This window comes from Fundulus heteroclitus, chromosome 1 (assembly GCF_011125445.2).
Source record: "Fundulus heteroclitus isolate FHET01 chromosome 1, MU-UCD_Fhet_4.1, whole genome shotgun sequence".
NCBI lineage: Eukaryota > Metazoa > Chordata > Actinopteri > Cyprinodontiformes > Fundulidae > Fundulus > Fundulus heteroclitus.
The window spans coordinates 2,855,963-2,880,410 of NC_046361.1; the positions used below are offsets into that span (position 1 = coordinate 2,855,963).

A 24,448-nucleotide genomic window follows, 5' to 3' on the forward strand; every position below is an offset into this window, starting at 1 on the left:
ATATTGGTTATTGTTTCCTATTGGGTTGGCAGAGAGCATGAACCAAGTGAGCAGCTGTGGTTTAACTTGATTAAAATCATGGTCTCAAGAAAGTATTGCAATCCACACTCAATAGTTTATGTGCCTTATTGCCAGTAAATATTAAAATAAAAGTCAGTAGGTCACATTAAGTGGATTAAGTTTCATTATACAAAAACATTTATATGGAAAATAAACTATTAGTTAAAGCTGGCTAATGATTAAGGATGATTGGGTGCTGGTTATTTTAACCTTTTTTTTTTTGTACCTCTGTAGTTCTGGTTGTTTTGTTTCTGACTTATTCAGGTACAAATTGAGCTGTCTGTCACTGGATGTTTCATACTGACCATGCTAGCTGCTGCGTTTCACTGATTAATTTGAGTTGAAATCAGTGTTTTGGGCTATGACAAACTGCAGCACTTAGACTTAAAAAAGTATCTTGCTTTTCTCAGTCTACACCATATTGCACCATTTCCCTTTAGGGTATGTGCTCCATGGCTAATTGTAAACCCCAGGGGTGGCGCTAGCCATTTGGGTGCCTTAAGCGCAGATGCTTTGTGGTATACTGATATTTAATATGAATATTCATGAGCAGGAGTTTATCAAAACCAAGAATCCTCCGTCAGTCGTTCTTCTAAATATTATTTTACATAATTAAAGGCTGGACTAATGTAATGCTCAGGATGCAGGAATCAGCTTTACCACCAGTGCTATGATCCATTACTTAGCTAGGAGTCTTTAAATCACAGCTAAAAACACATCTGTTCAGAAAGGCCTTTCACTCCTAGCTGTTCAACTATGGATAACGTTTTCATTTCGTTATTTGTGGTTTTATGTTTCTGTATAGCTCTTAAAACTGTTTTGAATTGTGCTAGTATGTATTTTTTAAATCTCTTTTTATCCTGCTATTTTCCATTTTTATATTTGATCTATTTTGTCTGCATCTTTTTGTTTCTTTTTCAGCTCGTAAAGCACTTTGTGCACCATATTGCACTTTTTTTTATCTTTTGCGCAAAGAATTTTAAGGTTGCCATGTTATTTTTTTATCTACAACAATAAAAAAAAAACTCAATAGGTTTTATACATCCCTTCAGTTTCCCTACCTGTCAGCCACTACTGAGGGTCACAGCCGCCCACTGCAGCTTTCACAGCACCGATTAGGAGAGACATAGGATGGGACAGAGTGGAGCTGGTTTTTTTTTTTTCTCAATGAATACTGTCGTTTCAGAAGTGAATACAATAAAATGTAAAATGGTGCTTTACTGCGTTATTAGGTTCTTTTTGTTTCTCTCCCTGTCAGCCACTACTGAGGGGCATCCATAGCTCCTCTCTGAGCACGAGGTGTGGGAGAGATGAACAGGAGGGACAGAAAGGATCACTTTCCCTGAATGTTGAAGAAACTGTTGAGACCGTTCTAACAGAAAACAAAGCATAGTTCCAACTATAGCGCAGACAAGATCCAAAAAGTATGGATTTGTGGTAATCGTGGATGAAAAAATAAAATAAAATTACAGCAGTTTTCCATTAATAAACTAACAAAAAAAAAAGAGAAAAAAGAGAAAGTACAAAAGGGGTGTTTATTTAGAATAAAAAAAGCATAAATAGGGTTTTAAGCTACAATCAGATCAGATTATATTGAGGAGGGGTCATTTTTCATTCACCAGCTGAAGTCCTGCATTTGGCCTACCTTGCCTTGAGCATCCAATGCAGAACTATCAAAATCTCTACCAATAAAGAATTGGGGAACCATATTTTTTAACGCAAGCTCATGTTGTATTCCTAGAGCCATTTCAGGTCAAGATAAACTGCTAAAAATAATGAAACATATGGCCAAGCATTTCCTTATTATTTTGACAGATTCTCTTTCAAATGGGCCGTATTTTGTGTTGCCAAGGGCGGAGCTGGCTGTCGCTTAGACATTATATACGTAGAAGCCTCGTTGGGCGGGTTCTGCGGATGCATCAGAGCATCCGCCATGTTGAATGTGGAAAATCTGCAGTTAGACTCAGTCTCTTAAACAGTATCAGAGGGACTCTCAGAATATACTTTATATTCGTAATATTTTTATTTTTGTAATATTACGAGTTTATTTTCGTATCCCTTTGACTTCATTCTCTTGACTTTATTCTAGTAAATAATTAAAATAATGATCATAATCTAACCTGGCCCTATTACTCCAGGACTAAAATAGTTCTGCAAACTGTGACTATTCTGGAAATGTCCCCCCTTAATTGTCATAATATGACGTTTTTCTCATAATATTACCACTTTTGTCTTTTTTTTTCTTTTTTTTTTACTTTATTCTCCTATGACTTTTTTCTCATATTAGTCATTTTATCTCTTTAATACTCCCCCAAAAAGTATTTTACTAATCTGTGCCTATACCAGATCTTAAAAGGTTCACACGGTTTTATGAAATAATGAAGACCACAATGTTTAAATTTAACCATTTGGTTTTTATATTCATAAATCTATTTCGTCGACGTGCAAACCTGGGCCCAATGAGGTTACGTATATGTCTGTGGGCTGTCAACAGTGGTCTCAACTGGTAAGCAGCCACAAGAGGGCGCTGGTCAGCGCTTGTCATCTACCATTTAGAACAAGTAGAAAGATAATGTGAAAGGTTGCAATTATTATTATTAAAAATGTTTCAGCGCCACAGTTAGTTTCTGAAGCTGGTTAATTGTCTTAGTTATCAATATATTTAAAATTATTTATGACACCAATGAATTAGAGGGCCCTATTCTTTTTAAATAAATACATCACCACAAAACAAAACTAAAACAAACAAAGACAGACAACAACCAGAAAAACAGGATTTTCATGGGCTCATCATTCTACCCGGGCTTTTGGTAGTCAGGTCCACTTTCCCCCATGCCCCCGAGCTCTTGGTGCCCTACCTGCAGTGCGTGGTGCGCATGGGCGGAGCTTTGGCACTGGTAAACCCTCTTTAACCCATGTCACATTTTTAAGCAGTGTGACTCTGCCAGGGTTTCTCAGGTGTTTAATTGTTGCGGTGCTCACATGTAACTGGAAGCATTGTTTGATCACCTGGAGCTGATCATTGGTTGAGTCTTTGTCATTTTGTTTATTCTTTAATCTTTAAATGGTATTTTTTTTGTGTCTTTCTGGTTCTGGTTTCCATTTTAAAGCATCTGAGGTCCTTTTAGCCTAGCATCATTTTCTGCACTGTTTTAATTTTTTTCCCCTCACATATCAACAGGTTCCAAAGAGGAATGCAATTTCTCAGGGCTTCAGAAAGGAATGCAATAGAAACAACATTTAGAGTATCTGCCTTTATCCCTTAAATGAGCGGCACATGTTTACGCAGAATGGGTGACTTCACTGATTGTTCTTACTTTGAGCACACCATTCAATTAATCATTCAATTAATCATTCAGTTACAATGAATCGGTTTTGTAGATGTTATGACTGTTGGGTCTTTTTATATGACTCATAGCTGCAGTACAGCCCCAAGTGGTTCATACCCTTGGCAGATTTAGGTTTAATTTGAGCAACCTGTTACTTCTAACTGGATTTAATAGTAACATTTTGGGGCGGTCTTGCCAGAGTTCTGACGAGAATCTGAGAGGATCTGGGGAGGGAATTCATCACCCAAGACGAGTTGCCAAAACACCAGCAGACCCTTGCAAAAACCTGCTCATCAATTGTAAGAAGTTTAAATACAAACTGATCTTTTTTTTTCTTCAAAAGTATTTTTTTTTATGTGGTTTTAACTTCTTCCCTACAGAAACAAATCCTTGGTTAGATAAAAATCCTTTCTAATCTGCAAGGGTTATAGATAACTTTGGACTTGAGTGAATTATTTGCTACGTAGATTTGAACCAAAAAACCATGGTTGATTGGGTTAGTGACGTTATATCGCTACTGTTAATGCCATCACTGTATGGTGAAAGATGAGAGTGAAGTGGTGAGGGGAATGAGAAACATTGCACAAGTAACCAAAAAGACTCACAACTGCATGATCAGAAAGCCTCTGGGACACCGCTGGCACAGTGAACTGAGTTTTACATGGCCATGCAATTAGAAGCTGTCTACCAAGACTCCAGCTCCTGCTTGACTGAAAAGTGCAGGCTTCTTTCGGTATTAATCAAATTACCCCAAACTACCATCACAAATGTGTTTTGGGTTGGATGAAACAGGGTAACATTAAGAGTCAAGTATAACCCTGAGCTTTACCCACTTGGAAGTGTGTGGACCTCTGCTTAAAAGCCAGGGCCCTTATTCACAAAGATTGTTAGAGTCCTCTTGGAGAGCTCCTACCTTCATCTATTTAATATAAATGTCCACTCACCTGTCAGCATTTTACTGGGACTGCCTGCTGGTATAAAGCGGCTAGATTTGGCAGAATGAACAAACACAGAAAGGAGAGAAAAAAGGTGGAGATAACTGAACTGGACAGAGGAGCAGCAGCTCTGTCCCACAGCTCTGGGAGGAGAATAGAGGAGTGTTGAAAGGTAAATTGGTCCCTGGATTATGGTGCGAATAGTTGGAATCACACAAGCAAATGTCTAGATGATCATTTAGGCCATATATTTTTTCTGTGAAGACTGGCGACCTGTCCAGGGTGTACCCCGCCTCTCGCCCAGTGAACGCTGGAGATAGGCACCAGCAATCCCCGCGACCCCATGCGGGAACAAGTGGGTCAGAAAATGGATGGATGGATGGATTTTTCTGTGACTTTTTTTAATTCTTCTAAAATGTTTATTATTAAAAGCATTTTTGGCAAATAATATGAAATGAAATATGAAAAATATGAATATGAAAATTTCTCTGTATTCTAGGTAAGTAGGGTGAGGAGGGCCATCTAGTGTTTATAAATATTGAAAGTTGAATGCTGCATTCAAAATTCAGGACACAGTGTCCCTAGGATCAGCCAATCAGCTCTCTCTGTTTCCACCATCTTCCCTGCTTCAGACACTCTTATGTTCATTAAAAGTCCCCCTCACTACTCTGCCTCGGGTGCTTGGTGAAAATATTTGAGTTTATATAGTTTTATACTATGTGGATCGTGTAAAACAACAAAGAAATTAAATGGACTGAAATGTCATAAATAAGCAGGTGAATAAATCAAAAGGCAAAAGAAAAAACAAACATAGAAAGACATGAGAAAAATATCTAATTCGCTGTAAGGAATATGAATACTAGTTTCAGTCATTTCTAAAACCATTTATTTAACCATTTTCACGACAGTTGCACTTATGGAAGCATTCATAAACCGCCAAGGGATTTGTATAGAAAAAGAGAGGGGAAAAAAAGAGTCTTAAGTGAATGATTATATACAGTTCTGATCAATGTTGTGGTTCATTCTTACATGGCTCTTCGCTTAAAAACAACATTTCTGATACATTGCCTTTTGCTTTGAACTTTTTCAAAATAGAGATCATTTCTGTCACAGCATGAAAAACTAACTATCTTGAAAGCTCACTTGTCCAGGATTTTGGTCCTGAACATTTATGTGCAATTCACATTCATCTTCCAGCAATATCAATAATGCATTAGCAAGTATCAGTCATTGCTCTGTGCTGAAACAAACAAACAAAACAAACAAGTTATAAAAGGTTTCTACTTTTAAAGAAAATATTCTGTCCAAGAAAAAACATTATTGAAATTATGACGCACTGCTTTTTAATAACTTAAGATAAGGATCAAATATATAAGCATTAAAAAGTAGAATAAACCTAAGACTCTGGGTGCTACCTTTTCTGTATATACAAATCATATGGAATATATTTTAATCTGCTGATTGAATGAGTATTAAATAACCGCTGTCAAAGGCACTGTTACAAAGAATATAATAAAGCGCCAGAAATAGTCTGAAAACATGCAGAGAGAGATTGTTACCATAATCAGGCCTGTGCTTTTTTTCACATTGTAAATCACTGCTTTCATTTCCGCTGCTCCTGAGTTAGCTCAGTATCATCATAGGTGAGCACTGAAAATATTTCCGCGTGGACGTTTGCGCTGAGCTCGACGGTTGTGCAGTAGCCGCTGCAGATGAAGTTAATTATCTTTAACATGTTAGGGACTGTACAAAGATGACGGCAAGATATTTGAGAATGTTCCTGGAAGCGTTACTATTCATGCCAGAGGCCAAACTGACACGCATTTCTGAAAACACAGAACATCCACCAATACACAGTTTACACACAGTGATTGGTTAGCATCTAAAGGATTTGTGGTGAGTTTTGAGAGGATAAATAATCAAACAAGCTGATGCAGCTCTGGGAAAATTAACATTTAAAAATATTACTACACATAATCTGATGTGCCGTCAAACTCCAAACCACAAGGATGCCGATGAGGTACCAATCTGTCATCAGAGCTTGATTTAGTTTGTGTTGGCCTGTGGGCGTTGAGTAATGAACTGTTTTTTAAATTCATAATATATTTAACATTAAATAGATTGCATTTTGAGTAAAAACTTATCTCTTCACACAGTACCTCCTAAAACGACAGGTGTCTGTTTTTACGTGTGATCTCTATCTGTAATTTCTTTGACACTTTTTGACTTGCCGTTTTAGTGCTGCAGAATTATTGCTGCATATAATTCGCGTGAACGGAGACCTCGTAGCTGCCGTATAATAACAGCATTGGGACATTTTCATGGACAGAGCTGTTTGGGGGCTTGCTTCGGTCTACCCTGTCGCTCATTTATTTCTTTTTAAATAAAAAGTGGAATATTATTAAATAGTAAAAGCATAGAGGCCTGGCTTCTAAAGGCCAAATAATTTTTCCACTAATGATTTCTGTACAATCCCTACCATTATTGTACTGTGTATGGTTGCATAAATTAGAGCCAGATAGCTAAACTAACAGCATATGTATTTGTGACCTGAGCTGCAATGCTGCACACCCAAACTGAACCTTCAGCACATATTAATGCATCATGTCTCATGGCTGCTGCTGGTACTGGCTCTCTGTGGCCGTGTAGAAATCTTCCAGGACACTCTGCAGGTAATCAAAGGTGGGACGGTCCTCGGGCTTGTTCTTCCAGCACTCCATCATGATCTCATAGAGTTCAGTGGGACAGCTGTCAAGGCGCTGCATTCGGTAGCCTTTCTCCAGAGAACGGATCACCTCTGGATTGGTCATTCCTGGAAAATAAGAAGCTCCTTACGACCTTTCTCACTCAGGAAATATTCAAAAAAAACGTTTTTTTTTCCTCCACCAAATACCATAACAGAACTGTGCTCATTTTGAAAGCATACCTTAAACTAAATCAAATGAAAGGAAATAAAGGACGTTACAGCAGTGCTCTCACCTGGGTAGGGGGTGCGTCCATAACTAATAATCTCGGTCAGCAAAATTCCAAAGGACCAGACATCTGATTTTATCGTGAAGGAGCCATAGTTGATGGCTTCAGGTGCTGTCCATTTGATTGGGAACTTGGCCCCTAGTTAAGGAAGGACAATAATAATAATAATAATAATAATAATAATAATAATAATAATAAAAACAGTAAACCAATGTCACTTGTTAAGTCCTACAAAAAATGCTGAGAATTTTTGGCTGTGGAAAATAATGTCTTATCCAAGTAGGGCATTCAGCATGCAGCAGTTCATCAACATGAAAAGAAGGGGTGTGATCATTTTTCTCCAGCATGGACAAAGAGGAGACGTACCTTCTCTTGCTGTGTACTCATTGTCCTCAATGATACGAGCAAGGCCAAAGTCAGCGATTTTGCACACTAAGGACTTATTGACCAGGATGTTGGCAGCCCTCAGGTCTCTGTGGATGTAGTTCTTCTGTTCGATGTACGCCATACCTTCTGCAATCTAGAAGCAAGTAATTTCACATAAGAGAGTAAAATCTCACATAATAAACATGTACATGCTTTGCTTACAGCTTAAAGTAAGACTTATATGGCTGCACAAGAGCGTAAAGTAGCAATAGAGAGGATGTGCTGGGGGACAACGCCACAGTCTCTCTGATTAAGTATATTGTCACCACATTCTAACTAGTGTTGCGCCGATACCGATACCAGCACTAAAATGGTGGTAAAATGGCGAGTACCAACAAATAGGGCACTGATACCATTTTGATGTTTGTATGTCACTTGAACGCAGCCTTCTCTCTCCCGACTAGTATTATACATGTTATATAAGTTCATGAAAGTTGCACTATTTTGGCATTTGAGAGGCAAAAGTTTATTCAACTATTGTCACCCATTCCAGGTAGGCAATAAAAAGTTCTACTATCCTAAGTAGTATGCAGTTCTTCATATATACACACACACATCAATTTCAAACGGATGGTATCGGTATCGGCCAATATTGCACAGCCAGGTATCGGGTATCGGTATCGGGGCCAAAAAATGGCATCGGCGCAACACTAATTCTAACACCTCATGACCTAAAATCATCATCCAAGCCACCCCTACCTGCAGTGTCAGCAACCCATGACCTACTTTTAGATTTATGAAATGAGACAGGGGCAGCAAAAAGAGGGATCTTGGGGCCAGCAAGTCCACAACAACCATCAGATGCTATCTGATGCCAGAAAATTAATTCTGTCCTACCATCATAAATGTAAACAAAGAGACTTTTACTAAACTCTACTGGGACTTCCACTAGAACCATTTACTTTGGTCAGATGAGGCTAGGAAAGAGCCTTTTGGAAACAATAGTGCAGGTGAGTTTAAGGTGAAACAAATGAATACGTTCACTCATGCTCACTGTGAAGTATTATGACAGGTCAGTGATGCTGTGGGCCTGTTTCTTTTCCAAAAGCCCTGGGGAAAAGAATTTTTGGAAAACTTTTGAAACAAAAATCTGGTGACTTTAGCCGCTGAACTGAAAATGGGTCATTGCTGGGAGCTTCAGTTTTACAGAAATAGTTTATAGGATAAAATCAACCTTCTTCCATGTATAGGTCAGCCTACAGACCTAAATCTTATAGAAAACATGTGGGCTGTGCTGCGACAGAGGACCAGGCTCTGGTTAATCAAAACAGATTATGCAAAGAGACACGGCCCCTTTTCTCTGCATGCGCCAGCCTTTTCAAATGTTATAGGAGTAGACTAACAAGCGTTGTTCTTTTGCTGAAAGGGAGGTTTGACTGCAGGGTTTGAAATAATTTTGACATCACTGATTTATTATATATATGATTTCCCCCCCCCCCCCAATGAGTAAATGTATACAAAATAACACTTGGACTTTTCTACATTCAGTGTGAAACAAGGCTGCAGCTATGAATTTATCTTAAGGTCCATGACGCACCTCTACCACAAGTGTCAAATGTGATTAGTAATACACGTCCAGCACTTATACACCATTATACACCAATACACCATTTGAGCTCAACAATATGGAAGAATTCCCACCTGGGCAGAGAAGTCAATGAGCTTTGGAAGCTGGACGCGGTTGCCCTCATCACTCTTTAAGAAGTCTAACAGACTACCTGTAAGAAAACACACATTAATAGACATTGACATTTATATTAATACACAATGGCTATCAAAATAAAAATCTGTCTGTCTGTCTGTAAAATGTTTTGGAGCCAACAATTACACATGTAGGTGCACCTTTTTCCATATATTCTGTAATGATATAGATGGGCTCTTCTTTGGTGACCACGGCGTTGAGTCGAACCAGTTTGTCGTGCTGTAGACTCTTCATCAAGTTGGCCTCCATCAAGAAAGCTTCCACTGACATACTGCCTGGCTTCATGGTCTTCACGGCTACCTTGGTGTGCTTGTTGTATGTAGCTTCAAGGGGGGGAAAATGCAGTCAGAGGGATCTATTACAAGTAAAGTAGTCTCGCTAATGATTGCGGTTTACAGCGGCACCAATTTGTCTCACCCATCCAAACTTCTCCAAACTGTCCTGCACCAAGTCTCTTGTCCAGCTTGAGTGAAGATCTTGGGATCTCCCAAGCATCCTTTTCCCAGGGCTTTTCAGGTTTGGGGCTTATACATGGGTTGGTCAGAGTTTGACAGAGGCCATCTCCCTGCTCTGAAGACAACAGACAATATTTCACAGTTTAAGGTGAAATGCAGCTTTTTATGGAAACAAACAAAAGATTTCTGTCTCTGTTATCTTAAGTAGAGTTTTGATGCTACAGGCAAATGGTCATATTAACTATCCAATATGATGGTGATTAGTCCTTTCAGCGGTTCCCTTTCTCAGGGGTCACAGCAGCAAGTCATTCCAACTTACACACAGACTTGCCATTGGTTTTTTACGCCCTATGCCCTTCCTGATGCAACCAGGATTCAAACCTGGGTTCCCTTTGTCAAAGGCGAGGACTTACCTTGCAACACCAAAAATGACACACACAAACTATAAAAAAAGGTTGCTTACCACTAAACGAGTACATATAAGTATGAGAAACTGAAACTACTGAACAGGAAATTAGGAAAAAAAAAAAAATCAGGTCTGGTGGTTATAACTCACTCTTATAATGGCCGACCAGCTCTTGCAGAGTGCTGAAGGTGATGCGTGGAGAGATGTAAAATCCTCCATTGTCCAGTGTTCGAATTTTATAATGTTTAACTGTGTCACCAGACTGAGGATCAAGATCCCTGACAGACAGAGAATAGCTACCTGGGGTAAAAACACAACAAACAAACAAATAAATAAAACAACAGATCACATGTTGTAGCGGTAAATTTGAAAATGTCATTTTTTATTCCTAAACTGAAACCCTATATAATTAAATTAGGCAGACTTCACCAAACCACTTTAACATATAGAGTGAGTATAGACAAGACACATGAATGCATTCAGAGTTCGTTCCTCTCACCCTTGGTGGTCTCACTGTCACGGATCATATAGGATCCGACTCGATTCCCTGGGGCCAGCAGCTGCCTCTCTGCATCCTTTCTGCTCACGCCTTTGAAGAACCAACTGAACCATAGGAAAAAGATCAGTTATGAAATCTAAAACAAGCCACAAAATGATCCCTGTTTGTGTTCAAAGTGTAAGGGTGCACACTCACTCCTCTGTCTCCAGAGTATCTTTGGCTACATAATTGCTGGGAATGAAGCCTTCTTTGCCTGTGCTGATGGACATAGCTCTCCACCACTCCCCTGATCTAAAGTGGAATAGGGATGGCAGAGGTAAAAAAAAGAGACAACAAACAAAACCATCAACGACAAAATGTATAGCAAGTGAAAACATCTAGCTTTTCACTCATAACATTTGACAACTAAAGGGGTAAATGTGCCTTGTTACAGCACAAGGCTCTTTCAGAAGCTTCCAAAATTGTTATCTACTGTGACTCTCAAAAATTGACTCTCCAATTTTAAAATGCCAGGTTTTTGTGATGTAAAAAAGAAAAACAAACCATGATAAATCATTTGAAAATGTTTTTACATTATTTTCCCCACATGATCAATTATGTACAATTCAACTGGAAAAGCAAGCAAATCTTTTTGGGAAAAATGAAATAAAAAAACTGCCATTATTTGGTAAGTTTAAACACTAATGCTTTGTCAAAGCATTTTCATCCAATTCCAGTATTTTGCCTTCTTTGGAAGCAATCTATCTGCATTGCACATCTTGACTTGGTAATATATGTCCACTCTACCTCTGGTCCTCTGGTCCACAGCTCTCTCAATGAGCTCAAATATGCTTTGCTAGATTTACTTCTGGCTGTTTCAAATCTTCAATGTTCCGCCCATTGTTTTCTTGATTTGGATGTCCATTTGGACTTATAGTGACGCCAAACTCTCTAGTTTTCTCCAGCTTTCAAGACCAGGCGCCTGAAGGTCTTGGATTAAAACTAACCGGCATTTGTTTTTGTGTCCAATGTGCCTTTTGGAATTAGCTCAATTTGTGTTTCATCAGACCAAAATACATTCTAACACAAGATTTTAGACCATTTTAGTCAGGCCTAGGTGTTTTCTTTGAAAGAAAAAGCATTTTTTTTTTTACATGCCAACTCTTTTGTTCAGAAATATAGAAAGAAAACAAAATGGAAGACTGTGGTCACGTGTGGGAAATTCCTGCAGCTCCTTCATTGATGCTGTTGATGCGGCCTGATGGTCCTACTCTGGCCAGTTTTTTTTTTTTTTTTTTTTAACCCATTTACAAGCTTTTATAACTTGTTTGCAAAATATGGCTTCAGGTGAGCAAATGTTCATCTGGGACAACTTGACTAAATTAGATTCACTATAGCTCACTATAACTGATTCCACAAGACTGAATGCTGAATTATATCAAAAGGTGCAACAAGAAAGTTTTATTTTAAGGATGTGCACACTCGTTAAACCAAGTTGTTGCTCATTTTTACATTTTAAACTTCTTGCCCTTGCAGATTTGTTTTTGTTTCAGTGTCATTTTCAAGAGGGAAAGGTTCTGAAATGATTTAATATGGTTTCATTCTTTACATCACAAAAGCATGACATTTTAAACATTGGTGCTTAAACTTTTTCTATAGCAAAACTTTGTGAATCAACTTTAGAATTGTCTCAAAAAGCTAAAACTTTTCCCCCAAACTCTTTAGATGCCCAGTCAAAGAGATGTAAGGTGTAAGAGATGTAAGGTTACCTTAGGTAGCAAGTTTACCTTGCTACCTAAAAATCATCTCTGCCAGCTAAACAAGCACCACCTAAAGTAACAGATTAAGCTCCGTCTGATTAAAGGTGCAGCTGTTAACAGTGCAACATCCAATTTCTCTACACTTATAGTTCTTTATAAAAGAACACCAAGAACCCCACGAACTTCTCATCCTGTTACCACTCTGATCAGAGGGCTGCTAAAAGTCTTAAACATTGACCTTCAGATCGTTAAATTATGATGAAGTCCCAAAGCTACTCACTCCTCTAAAATCCGGAGTTTATCTCCCTTCTTGAAGCCAAGGTCTCCATCATGAATTGCCTCATAGTCATACAGCGCAATGGCGACACTCTCACCTATGGCATTAAAAGAAAACAGGACAAAGACATTATGTCTACTTTCTGAGATAATCATTTACAAAGACATTAGGTACTTTTGTTAGGAGAACCGATAGCACCAAAGCCAAGAAAAAAGAGAAAATTATATAGATGATCATAATGTCAACACACCTCATTTAAATTCTTGATGCACTTTATACCTCTTTTGACTACATTTGTTATACTTAGCCACTCTTTTTATCTCTTATTTATCCAAATTTTCTGTTTTAAATTACTAAGACTTTAATTGTGTATTTGTATGCCAGCTTTCTGTTTTTCTGGGAATGTAAATTTCCTGATCTGCTCTCTACAGCACTGTTAATCCTTTTCAGAAGCTGAAATTTCTTGGGTGGCTAATGGTGTGTGTGTGTGTGTCTGTCTGTGTGTGTGTGTGTGTGTCGCTTTTTTTGCAGCCGCATTGTTCTGGATTCCCCTTAAACGATTGAAAACAATCCACTTATTGCAAGGATGATGCCTTTTCAAGTTAAATGCATGCTAAACAAGCATCACCTGAAGTAACAGATGAAGCTCCGTCTGATTAAAGGTGCAGCTGTTAACAGCGCAACACGTAGCAGACAGAACAAAACAAATCAAAGAAATTTGCTGCATCGGTCAATATTTTACTAGACGTTCGTAACATTATCACCACAAATGAAATCTTAAAACCAACATCCTTAGAAAATCCACTGTAGACTCCCTGGTTGCACTTGTCACTGCATCTATTTTTGTCTCTAAGGCAATAACATTTGAAAACCATGTATTGCGTAAAACTCTACTGTCAGATTCTACAAAACCCTGATTGTGTAGCTTTGTTTACCTTGCTACCTAAAAATCGTCTCTGCCAGCTTTTAAAAACATTTCTGGACAGAGATCTTTCAGCTATGTTTACACCAAAGCTTGGAATGCTATCCCACAACATAGAAATACTATCTTTATCCCGGCGTTTTTTTAAGAAAATTCGCCGTCTGCTGGACACTTTTCACTGCAACTATCGTTAAATGGCTGCTGTGTAATAACTTTTCTCTCCAATAGTGTGCTTTGACATGACTGTGTTGTTTTGTTGTATTGTATACATTGGTGTGATGGTAAATGGAGCAATGTTCTTGAGTCAGGCCAGATTTCTTTTAATCTTTTCCGGTTTTGAAGAAAGAAAGAAATCCTTCAGTTGCTTGGCTAAGAATAAAGTAGAAAGGCATGTTGTTTAAAATCAAAACGACAAATACAAAATTTCTTTTTTAATTTCCTTAAGTAAGGACTGCTATCTAATGCTAGTGAAGGACAGGGTGGTTAAAGTAACATTAAAAATGCATCATCATCAGGGGCAAGCTAAGTGATTAGCAATAGTGACTAGCCTAACTTAGCAATAGTGACTAGCTTAACCAAAAATCAATCAACCATTTAGTATGGCTTCCCACTCTTATTTCATATACACAACTGTATTTTTTTAACATTGAAAGATCGATAATTACAATATTTTAAGGTGTCAGACATATTTCATTATATAATATTTTGTATTCAAGTTTGCTTGAAGAGATTAAAAGGGTTGAGAAATGCAGAAAAGAGCTAAGACAACAACAACAACAAAAACCTATAAAATAAAAGAAAACATACAGATATAAGATGATTAAACCATTTTAACTGTGAGGTTTTCTTTGTACATTTCTGTATTAATTCCTGCATCTTAAAGCAAACTGGAAAAAAAACGACAAATAAACAATTAAGGTATCGATTTAATCCCGATACCTTGAGTGAAAGTGACTCTTAAATAAACTCATCAGTTCCTTCATTTTAAATGAACTACACAGTCACTGCTGCTAGCCCAATCAGAGATTATAAAGATAATAAAGAATCTAGATTTGGGGGAGGGAACAGTTTGAAGTTGCCTTCCGCTTATGCACTTCTTACTTTGTGCAGCCTCACTTTAAATAAAGACTTGGCAGTCTTTCACAGTCTTTCATAGCTAAACTTGCAGCAGAATCAGCGGCCTAAAATTAGTCGATATGTTAAGTACTTTGCTGTTACATAATTTTCAAAATATATAAATCGTTGACACACCTAAGCATTGTCGCTAAAATAGGTTTCCCTGTTTTCTGCTCGTTGACCAACTTCCTTGTACGCCTAGTAATAATAGCAGAAGGGCTGGTCTTTTTCTGTGTCGGTGTTTTAAGTATGCGTGGTGAGGCAGTGAGAGGGACTATCGCTCAGCACCCACACACTGCTCCTTCCTCTTTTGAGTTTAGAGATAGGGTTTCTCTGTTTCCAAAAAGCACTGACCTACATCATGTTACAAGGGCTGTTGTTGACATTTTACCGTGTTGATGGACATTTTGAGTCAAACATTACCATAGTTCCTGAATAATCCTTGTAGTTCCTAACTGTAAATAAGCTCACCTTCTGAAGAGGTTGCATTAGAAGGCAGCTTGGCCTGTGGAGGGAGGGAGAGAGAGAGAGAGAGAGAGAGAGTGAGTCACACATGAATGCAGCACTTTTTTAATTTTCGTGTATTCAAATGAAAGTAAAATACCTGTTTTTCAAAAATACAAAACATTTTTGAAAAACAGGAGCAGTGTGGTTACCAACAACAGGGCATAACCAATAAGACTAGTATTCAGAGTCACATTTTTCATCAAAATACAAGTATGCAACAAACCTAATAACTGGCTGTGTCACCCTTGACAGTAATAACTACCAACACGGGATATGGGATAGCTGGCAACGAGTATTTGAAATAGCTGTGGTGAAATGTTGACCCACACTTCTTTGCAGAATTGTTTTAATTAATTCACATTGGAGGGGTTTTTAAGCATGAATGACGTTTAATGTAACGCCACAGCTTCTCAATCACTTCAGAGGCCAGACATGACTATACCACTCCCAGATCCTTTTTTTCCCCGTTGCGATTAATTCAATGATTGGCTTTGGACAAAATTGAAACAGGCTTTTGTGTATTTATTTATTTATTTTCTGTGGTTTTTGCCTCGGATATCTCCTATGGACGCCATTTTCGCCCAGTCTCTTTCTCATTGTTGAATCATCAACACCGACCTTAACTGTGGCAGCTAAAGCCTGTGGTACTTTAGTTGTTTTGTGACCTCCTGACAGAAATATTACTGGAGCACTCAAGGGGTAATGTTGGTTGGCCGACCACTCCTGAGAACATTCAGCACCATTCCATGTTCTCTGTCTTCGTTGATAATGGCTCTCACTGTGGTTCTCTGGAGCACCAAATCCCTTTCCAGGTTGATAGATATCAATGCCTTTTTTGCCATTTGTTCTTGAGTTTCATTATTTACGGGCGCAATGTGTTTCATCATGAGATCTTGTAAATCTTGCTTCATGTTGTCAGATTCATGCTTAGGCATAGCTAGTGAAACTGAAATCCACTTAATGACTTTTTACTGTAGTGTCATGCTGGTTTTAATGCATTTTTTCCTCTTAAAACTCTATGATTGAATTGTATGATTTGATTGGAGTTTTTTCTTTTGTGAAGTGCCTTGAGATGATATTTGTTGTAAATAAGCACTAAACTAAATTGAAACAAGTCAAATTATTTGCAGACTGGATTTTGTATTCGTTCAGGTTGTCTTTCTCTGATATTGAAAGTAAATTGATGATCTGAAACATTTTTGTGTGACAAAAATGTTTTCAGTGCATTAACATTTAGCCTAGAAATTATTGGTTTTTAACCTCTTAAGCCCGAGGGTTTAAAAATGCATACTCATACTTTATAAAGCATTAATAGTACAATGTCTAAACGTCTAATCTTGTTATCAAATAACATAAATATTTTCGAGGATGATGTGGGTGTGAAAATTTGAGAATAAATTATTCGGGGGCTGAGTAAATGAGATTTAAATGCCCCAAAAATAAATCGTGCCTAAAAAAACAGATGTTTACATACAAAGTGTCTTACTTTTGGTGTAAAGAAGTAAAGAAACATAATAAATTGTAACTACAACATGTTGGTTACAACTGTAGCAAATTTGGTGTCCACACAAGCAATTGGGAAGGTATACATGTTTAGATCGAAACAAATCCAGGTGGACCCCAAGGGTTTTTGTGCCATTTTTGGCACAGTTTGGCACAAATATTTTAAATTTTTTATTTATTTTTGAAATTGAAAATGGGGGTTGCTATTATATATTTAGTAGATACTTTTGCAGAGGAGTCTCAGATGAAGATCTGGACATATGACAATTGTGTGTCGGTCTCAGATAGTTGTTGCTAAAAAGGGGGCTTGGGGAGTTAACAACATTTTAAACCTTGCAACAAAATTAACATTTGCAAGATGTTAAAGAAAAAAGTCAGAGAAATGTCTTTGTATCAGCTGCAGACATATTCTGTTGCTTTTTGAGATGTTTTAAATGTTCTGTTTAAACCCCAGGCTGCTTTAATGCGATGCCTATAAGTTTAGACATTACGATTATTACAGCATGAAAAAGTGTGGCTTAACACTTCTCGCTTCACATGTCCTGTCTGAATGCCCTGGTTCTGCTTCTCTCACTTCCTCTTTCTTCATTGAGGGTGAAAGAGATCTTACAGTCAACGCACAGGAAGCAGTAGCCAGAGGAACCACACTCACACTAAAACTGCGACTTTAACTCTGCCACAGATCAAAGTCTAGCCAGTATGTAAACTCACAATAAGTCACGCGGACATGTTGAGCCTGTGTCAAACACGCAGCTTTCAGCAAATGAAAACAAAGAAAGGCTACTTCCTATTGATTCTTTGCGGAAAATTGTGGAACTATGTGTTCTTGTCATCTCTCAACTTTGCTCGCTTGTTTCTGCCTTTTCACCATTACTCTTCCTCATTTTTTTTTTCAAATAAAGCTAGAAGTTTTCTGCTTCTGACAGATGGACATGCACTTGAACCTTCCTTTAGCAGCAACGTATTTTTGAACATCAAGGAGGGTTTGTTACAAATCACACCAAATGTATCAGTTTTCCTTCCAGTCAGAGTGATTTTTATTTGATCTTTTCTAGTGATCTTGATAAATGCATTTTTACAACTGTGTCTTTGGATTTTGGCTGCTTTGTTTAAGACATGTTCTGTTCAGTCTTTGTAAGTCAACTTGACAGCAGTGTGTCCTTAAAAGACGAGGGAAGTGGAAAAATGAAGAGCTGGAAGTTCCGAAATATTTGCCTTAATGCCCTAAACCCAAACCTTTACCTTCATCAAAGTCCTTGAACACAAACTACATTTAGAAGACATGGAATTGTAATCAGGATCAGGATAGTTCCCGATCATTTCCCTCTGGAGGTATTCTGGGTCCTTCCTAGTTGGGTGAGACCCAGGGGCAGACCCAGAGCTTGCTGGAGGGACAGGAATTCTTGTCTGACCTGGAAATGCGTTGGGATGCCCAAAATGAGCCTGAGAGTGTCACTCAGTTCTTGGCTCTTGTCATGGTTTAGTTTTGGCCTGGCTGTCTTCCCTTGTTGTTTTTCAGCACCTCCTTCTCTCACACAGCTCAGCCTTCACTCCCTCAGCAGTCAGTCACACCTGTTAGGCACCAATCAGTCAGTACTCACTCCACCTGCCAGCCTCTCTACATAAAGCGCTCTCAGTCTTCTCTTCCCTGCCGGCTCGTCTTCAGTCTCTACCAACACCATGCCTGTCAAGTCGTGTTCTCATCAGTCCCCATTCACTCTACGTCTGTCAGCCAAGTAAGCCCTCGGCCTTGTTACTGGATCTCCTGCTGCCCCTGTGCTCCAACAGCCCAGCATCTCAAATACTCTCTCACTGCTCCTCTGGTTCAACAGCAGCCCTGCATCTCAAATACTTTCTCACTGTACCTCTGGTTCAAAAGCTGTCCTAGCACCTCCAAGTATTCATCACAAGATCCTGCTCTGTGTTCTCCAGTCTTTTCCCGTCAGCCTGCTCCTGCACCCATCATCTCCAGTCCGGTAACTAACTCTGGTCATCATCATCCACAACTCATTAATTTTCAATAAACTTCAAAAGAACAAGCTCTGTGTATGCATGCTCTGTCCGGGTTCACGAAGACAAATCATGACAGTTCTGTTACCTCCAAGACCAGAAGAAAATATGGTTGAAAGATGAGAATAGCATTTGTCTGATTGGAATGAGATGTACGAAAAGAATGTGACTAGACCTCTTTTCTTGTCTCATATATCCAAAGGATTATTCAGTTTTAATCATAGATTCAGGCTTTTAAACTGCTGTTAGGACAATCACCAAATTGCTTCAGATCAAATTGCAGTTGAGATGCCTGTTGATACAAAATCTAAACAAACCAACAATTGTATTAGAAACATTTTGACGCCATCTAGCAGTCAGCGAGAGACCAACCCTTAGTTTTAATTTTACAGTATAAAGTTTTAATTAAAAAACTGTACTTTGATGGCAGACTAGAATTGATTGTAAAAAAAACATATTGTAATTTAGTTTTAAAGCCCTGGTTAGCAATAATAAAGTCACTAATAAAATATACATCTAAAATTACAGTCATGTCAGTTTCTGCCTAATGTCACAAATTTACATCATACCTACTTTTTATATCCATTGTATGTGCTATATTTAAATGAAAAGCACATAGGATTGCCATGTTTGGAAATTAAATGATGTCTGGGTATGAAATTGGGGTATAAACTGGAGAACAGGCAAAATAATAAATGTAAATCAATTACCAAATAAAGCATCTCTCTGCAAGAACTAAAATGAAATAGATATGTATGAAGCAAACATTTGCGTTCATATTTATGAGGAGAAATTGTTCTATAACTTTGAATTGTTGAAGGTCTAAAGCAGTATTTTTTTTTCTCAGTTCCAACTTACAGCAGCCTTGCTTCCAGAGGTGGGGTCTTTGACATAGTGTACCTGAGCTCTGTTCTGGTGGTCGCTGTTATCCGCATCTTTGCTGGTGGACTTCTGCTCCTTCTTTGAGCCCACACAGCCCATGGTGTCGTCTGCAGGATGACAGAACACATTAAAGCTGCAGAAAAACCACCCAAGCTTCACAGTGATTTGTTTGATTGTAATCAAAGGAACATGAGACATCTTGATGGTCACAACCGAAACATCTGTCAGATGGCCAATGTCACAAAAAGGCTACATTTATTACAATGTAATGTTTATTACTTGTTTTAACATTGTTACTACACAAACACAGTTTTCACACCAAGGTGCAAAACAGAGTTCTTAGTAAGAGGCGCAATAGGTGATGAACTAGTTTCTGTTATTGCGTCTCCAACATATTCGTTTGATATAATCAACAATTATATCAACTATAAACAACCTTGGAATCCAAAAAAAAAAAATAATTAAACCTCTGGAGTTCAAATAAACCGAGAGCCTTTTAAACATCATGTACATTTTGTAGATTTGACTGATGTTTGCGTCTGGTAAAAACAGACTTTCCATCAAAGCATACGAAAAAAATTTATACGGGCCATAGTGAACATTGCGAGAGCAAAGAAGGAAGTTACATGATGCATTTATAGAGGCATTAAATTTGTAGGGAGCGTCAACAAAGAGGGCTGATAACCTGCAGTTCAACTGTAGTTTAAAGCAAGCCTTTGTAAAATTTATTTAAATGATAAAAAAATTAATCGATTAATTTAAATGATACATTTGTTTATTTAGAAAAATCTGAATTATAAATGAGAAACCCTGCTTTATTATTTTCCAAATCTAACGCAGCTGCTTTGGATTAAATGGTGAAAAATTCATTGTCTTTTCTTCCTGACTTTAGTAAAAACACTAATACAAGAGATCCTCTGTTGACTGATGTCTACAAGATAAGGATCCAAAATGCAAAAATGTTGAGATGCTAAGGCATTAAAAGATACTATCAGTTCTTAGAAATAGATGGAAGGATGCAACACATAACCAAATACTGTAAGCAAATCAGCTGGGTATGTTTTAAATGTCAGTAAAAACAACTTTGAACATTTTTATACAGCAACTATTATTTTATGTCACTTTTCAAATGTTTGGGAACTGTCTTTCTCATTTAACTTTTGTTCAAAGTATTAATAATTTCAGGAAATGACAAATTGACTTATTTTAACGATACCCTATTTAAAGGTATAATTTAAGTTTCCTTGGAGGCCATTCCAACATCTGTATTGTCTATGATAATGATAAGATCATTTTTAAACACAAAGCTGGGACATGTGGTGGTTAAGTTTCATGTTGCGAGTATCAATGAGCATCAATGCCTATGAGGTGAAGACACACTGTAGATATATTTGGGTGCAAAACTAAAAGTAATGCCTACTAGGTGTGTTTTGTTTTTGCTTTGCAAATGCAGTCACTGACAAAAATAGTTAAGTACCAAGTCACTAAATGGTGCTATTTACACCTCAGTTAGGGAGGTGAATAGCATCCAATATAATAAATAATAAGTAGCATCTGAGAGTCTTACTGTTGTTAGTGTGGATCCCACAGATGCCAAAATGGCAGTACTTTAAGTTACCGTCTTTTGTTGAGCCTCACTGGTTTACGGGTTAAAAGAGGCTTAAAGTGTAGCTGTCTGTAAAATGTGACAAGACAGTTTCGTCTTTTTTTTTGTTGCATGCTGACCACACTTGCAACCACAGTTTGTTGTCCAACCTGCATTTTGTGCTGCATGTTACTCTGCAAGTTTCCATGATGAAATAAATTCACACCAATGAATACCAATTATGGGGCAGAGTGGAGACCGTTTTTTTTTTTTTTTTTTTTTTTTTTTTTTACAGACAGTTGCTGTTGAAAACCTTTTTGAGTGATAGAAAGGCATTTAAATATGAGATCATATTCTAAAATTACTGACCACTGTAGGACAAGGCACACACACACACACACACTTTGACTGAGTGAGCTGACAGAGTGAAAGTTATGAGAAATATGATTTCTGAGATTTTGTAGTTAAATCCATTTGTGTAGTTTTATAGATCATGCCAATAACTTTCTAAACCCTTATTTTACTTGTGAAATCATTTACTTTAACATGCTTTTAAAACAAGTATGCTGAAGTGAAGGGAAAAAAAATGTATGCGCTTGTGCAAGTCATTATAAATCAATTTTAAACAAATCCTACTTATTTCCATTAACTTGAGTATCCAGCAGTATTTTTCTTTACAAATATTAACAGACAGTAAACTTTTGGAGCACATTCTATTCAAATTTCAACAACTGCAATGTAAATTCTAGATAATGATTTCAATTAGTTTGACCTCGGAAAGCTGGTGGTTTAACAATATTACAACTTAACACAATTTCATGTAAATAAAGAACATTGTGCTTTTTCAAAAGTACAAATGCTAACAAAAGTATTGTTGGAACTCCACTTGGTAATTTTTCCTGTTCCAATGAGCATTAGCACGGCAACACGACTCTAGAGCTACACGATTTCCTTAGGTCACCCGAACCCCCCAACACGCCGACTCATCATCAGAGAGGAGACAGAGATGTGTCGCAGCAGCAGACAGGGATGTTAGCTCAGCATCAAACAAAACATGAACTGGTTCCACTTTAAGTTCCATCACAGGTCCACTCACACCTTGACTACTTGATGGTTTAGAGTCATAGCAATAAAGATAAATGTACATTTATCTGTGTTTTGTTATTTTTTAGGGCTTTATGTTGGCTTTTAATGTGATTCATCATACAGTTTATTCAGCACACAGAACCAAAGCAGCTACATCTCAGCGCTGCGCCACATAAAAAAAAGAAAAAAACACCTAACGACCCGCCGGTAGCCGTGGTGCGGAAATAAAGTTATGATAAAACATGGTGACGTAGAGATTGTTGTGTGTATGAAATGGCTCATTTCAAATGGGATATTTTTGAAACAGGTGAAAAAGCTGCCTAACAACAATCTACCTAGATCAGCATCCACACTTCTGAAAAAATTCAGATTCTTAGTCTAAAGGTAGATCTGAACAACGGATGGAGAAGGAGATCAAAGAGTCAGGGTTTCAAGACATTTTAAACAATACTCTATTTTTGAAGTGTTCATTTAGGAAATTTTAATTTCTTTCTTTTTATAATTCTTACGTGAATTTTCAGGAGATTTTTTTTGTATTTTAAAATTCTTGAATATTTAATATCTAACCTACATAAGTTTACATCAGGTTACTGCAATTTAAGTGGTTTGTTTTTAACATTCCACGTGATATTTCACAGTACAATATCTAATGCCACTGGGCATGCTTCTACATAACCCCTCTGACCTTTAGCCTCCAGGAATATGATGCTTTGTATATGCATTTGAGTATGTATGCATGTAAATGTGAATGCAGATGAATAAAACAAAGCTGAGGAGGACATGGTGAATACAACAAGTTTAGCAGGAAGCAGAACAAAGGAGGAGTCTGTCATAGGACCCATATGCTGCATTTTACTGCATGCAAGGCTGCACAGATGGAGAGGGCACAAGCGTATTATTCAGTGGGTTCAATCCCGCTTCTGCTCACAGAGGCAGATTACTGGAGTGAGTGAGGGAAGTCAGGTCTAATATGACCATTTACAACTGTGTACAACAGTAGACATGATGTGCACAGTTAAAAGCCAGGAAATGTCAGAAGTGTTGTTTTTTTAGTTCTAACTATTCACCGTGGCCAATGAATGCAAATAATATACTAATGCTACACAGAGAGGAATGGAAAATGTTGCATTTGAATGTGAAAACACAGGAATTGCCATAGTCGGTTTTATTTGTGTGGTTTTAGCATATTAAAGTTCCTTTTTTCTCTCTTCTCTGAACTATGTTCCTCCTAAAGTGTCCAATAAGAGGATGTTCTGTGTTTTTTTTGGAAGTTGTAACCCCTATTCAGCACAGTTCTGCTAATTTATGTACAGACATGCCTCACTGTTATGCTGCTACTTTAGCTAAATGGAGGCCAGCATGAGTCTGCTGGTGAAACATTGCCTTAGAGTGTCAGGGATCAACCATTTTTGTCCGTGCGTGTATGAAACGGCAGGACTGCCTTTCAAAGGCAGGGCAACAACTGAATGCAGTTGCAGTCAAAACTAAAATTTACTTAAACTGAGGGCCAAGCAAGGTACAATAAATCATCTGATCTCTTGGTGGAAAATAAACAAAACAGGAGAAAACCCGACAGTCGGTCCTGATCACCTGATCAAAAGATAGCATCCCAAAATATCTCAGAAAAACCACATGGTGAGCCTTTTTCAAAATTATACTGTGCCTTGCCTATTGTGTCTGTGAAAAAAGTCAGGCTCCTCCCAGTGGTTCTACTGCCATTTGCTAAAATACACATCTTCCGGTCAGAAACAACCAATCAGAGCCTGGAGGAATGTCTGGCTCTGATTGGTTGTCAATCACTCTTGCGTAGATGCTGCTCACCCCCCCACCACCACCGCCACCACATGGCGCTACAGTCATTCAAGCTGAAGATTGTCTGTGGGCTGCAGCTGTGTGGAGAACTGGTGGACTAACAACCGGCTTTGCAGGAAAACTGCCAACGTCTGGAGTGCCACCTGCTCGAAAAAAATAAAATAAATAAAAGATAAACAGTAAACATTAAACTTCCCCGCTCAGGGGGAGGAGCTGTGGAGGGA

General features: G+C 38.0%; 1 protein-coding gene across 1 annotated transcript in view; it reads right to left on the minus strand.

Annotated features, from left to right (window-relative positions):
* Positions 1-5,193: 5,193 nt before the first annotated feature.
* The window catches only part of hck (HCK proto-oncogene, Src family tyrosine kinase), a 29,172-nt gene continuing 9,917 nt past the window's right edge, over positions 5,194-24,448 (minus strand). The window contains exons 2-13 of the mRNA XM_036147044.1: positions 19,718-19,848; positions 15,311-15,344; positions 12,805-12,898; positions 10,981-11,076; positions 10,786-10,889; positions 10,437-10,586; positions 9,843-9,995; positions 9,566-9,748; positions 9,365-9,441; positions 7,664-7,817; positions 7,304-7,435; positions 5,194-7,136 (exon numbers count right to left, since the gene is read on the minus strand). Coding sequence (XP_036002937.1) covers positions 6,934-7,136; positions 7,304-7,435; positions 7,664-7,817; positions 9,365-9,441; positions 9,566-9,748; positions 9,843-9,995; positions 10,437-10,586; positions 10,786-10,889; positions 10,981-11,076; positions 12,805-12,898; positions 15,311-15,344; positions 19,718-19,840 — 1,503 coding nt within the window. The 5' untranslated portion in view covers positions 19,841-19,848 and the 3' untranslated portion in view covers positions 5,194-6,933. The remainder of the gene's footprint in view (positions 7,137-7,303; positions 7,436-7,663; positions 7,818-9,364; positions 9,442-9,565; positions 9,749-9,842; positions 9,996-10,436; positions 10,587-10,785; positions 10,890-10,980; positions 11,077-12,804; positions 12,899-15,310; positions 15,345-19,717; positions 19,849-24,448) is intronic.